The sequence below is a fragment of the Lathyrus oleraceus genome, chromosome 3, assembly GCF_024323335.1.
Source record: "Lathyrus oleraceus cultivar Zhongwan6 chromosome 3, CAAS_Psat_ZW6_1.0, whole genome shotgun sequence".
NCBI lineage: Eukaryota > Viridiplantae > Streptophyta > Magnoliopsida > Fabales > Fabaceae > Lathyrus > Lathyrus oleraceus.
In genome coordinates, this window is record NC_066581.1 from 71,166,230 (window position 1) to 71,168,511 (window position 2,282).

Below are 2,282 nucleotides of genomic sequence, written 5' to 3' on the forward strand. Positions count from 1 at the left end.
TGAGTAATATCATATGTTCAATTTTAGTAAAGTAGTTTGAAATTCCATTTGTTAATTGTAGTTTGTAATGAAATGTGTTTCGAACAACAACGAGTAACAAAAGACAAAATAGAAATGCAAATTACAAATCATTGACACGAGACTTTTTTAAGGGACACGGATCCTCTCCTGCTGCTCACTCATATTTTTAATGTTGTTCTAATCTTAATCATTTATACATTAATTAATATTAATTATTTTTTATATTTGACCAAAATGAATAGGAACTGATCTAATGTGTCTACTCTAAAATTATAGGTCATCAATAGTTTTGTCTTATCATTGGAATGAATTAGGGGTTTAATGTTAGAATTCATACTTATTATACTACTATTCATATATTTTTTTTGTTAATATTTATATATTACATCAATTTATTATTCGTTGCAATTTAGTTATTTTTGTACTATTTATTGATATAGTTTATTTATTTAAATTTAGTATTTTATTTATTTCACCGATTAATTTTGTAATTTTAATTTTGAATATACAATAGGTTATATATTACTTCAAACTTAATATATTATAATATATTAATAATATTAATATTAATAAAAAAATTATAACTTTTAATTTGAATATTCTAAATTTATTTATTCACTATTCATAAATAAATCATATATGTATATAATGACAAAATAAAAGTTTTTAAAAAAATTAGTAACCAGCTAGAAAATGGAGAAGATCCGCGTTTCTAACACTAGTTCTCCAAGTAGGCCAAAATCCATTCCAATATTCCCTTCTTTGACTTTTATTCACATTTCATTTTATTTTCTCCCATAAAACTCTATAAATACCAAAACAAAACAACACTTCCCATAAACCATAGTTCACAAATACAAATAAAGCATAATCATCTCTTCCATTTGATTTACACTTTAACAAACACACTCCATGGGTAACACAAGTTCTTGCATCCCTACTACTTCTGAGATTTTCAATAACAAAGTAATAATAAAGGCTAAGAAGAAAACGGCAACGCTTTTGGACACTTGCGGTAACGTTCGTCAGATCAAGCTACCTATGAAATCAGCTGAGCTCATGATCGAACTAATCGGACACGTCATCACTCCGGCGGAAGTGCTTCTTAAAACGCGACGGATCACGGCCTTGCGTGCCGATGAGGAGCTTGTAGCCGGGAAGGTTTACCTGCTGGTGCCGGTGAGTAGGGTGGATTCTAAGGCTTCTGAGTTTGAGATTGCGATTGCGGAGAGAGGGAGTGGGAAAAGAAAGGGAAATAAAACGGCGAAAGTTTCACCGGTATCGAAGTTAACGGAAAATGACGGAGGCGTTTGCTTTGTCCGTCAAAGACGATGGAATCCTGTTCTGGATCCAATTTTTGAATCCTCTTGATCGTATAATGGAATTTGGCAACAGTTTTTATACCTTGCGATGGAATATTGATTTAGGTTTGTTTTTACCAAGTATTTGCAAATTGTAATTACAGATGAGATTAGAGTGCCTATAATGTTTGCTGTTGCTCAAAAGAACTCTCGTGTAAAAGAAAAATTGATACTATAAAAAAAAAAGACTAAATGATTTATCTAGTTAAAAAAGTGAGACCCCTATGTGAATTTTTTTTAAGTAATCATATTTTTTAATTATATACTAAAATAATTATATTTAAATTTATTTATTAAACTAATCGATAATAAAATGCGGCGTAAAAAACAGCATGTAGCTACTCCTTTATTTTATTTTTACATGCATGCGTCAATTACAGGAACGCATGTTCATACATTTACATGCATGCGTCAATTGCAGTGGTATATCTGTTTAAAAATCTAATGCATATGTAATAATGATTGACATCTCTTCTTAAAACATTATTAGTTTGATAAATAAATTTAAAATATGATTATTTTAGTATATAATTTTAAAAAATTGATTATTTAAAAAAAGTCCCGATATATATATTATCAATTTTAATATTATGATATATCCATAAAAAAAATAAGAAATTTTTCTTATAAGGTCAGAATTGATTATAATGATTGGAGTTACGGAGGTTCATGATATATTTTTGTCAGAAAATTAAATCGAATTGAACCAAATCAAATTATTATATAAGGGCATTTTAACCAAATTTTCATTTTTTTACAACTGAACTGAACCAAAATTTTTGGTTTGGCATAACGGTTCAGAACTCCGAACCGTACCCAATCATTAAAAAATATTTTTTCCCAAACCAAATCATTTGTTAAATAACCAAACCGTTATACTTGTTTTTGATTTTTTAAAAT

The 2,282-nt window shown here is 28.3% G+C and overlaps 1 protein-coding gene across 1 annotated transcript; it reads left to right on the top strand.

Annotated features, from left to right (window-relative positions):
- The first annotated feature begins 801 nt into the window (after nt 1-801).
- LOC127132621 (uncharacterized) lies at nt 802-1,526 on the top strand. Its single transcript, XM_051061584.1, has one exon. The coding sequence runs from the start codon at nt 934-936 to the stop codon at nt 1,390-1,392; it is 459 nt and encodes a 152-aa protein (XP_050917541.1). The 5' UTR covers nt 802-933; the 3' UTR covers nt 1,393-1,526.
- Nucleotides 1,527-2,282: the final 756 nt, after the last annotated feature.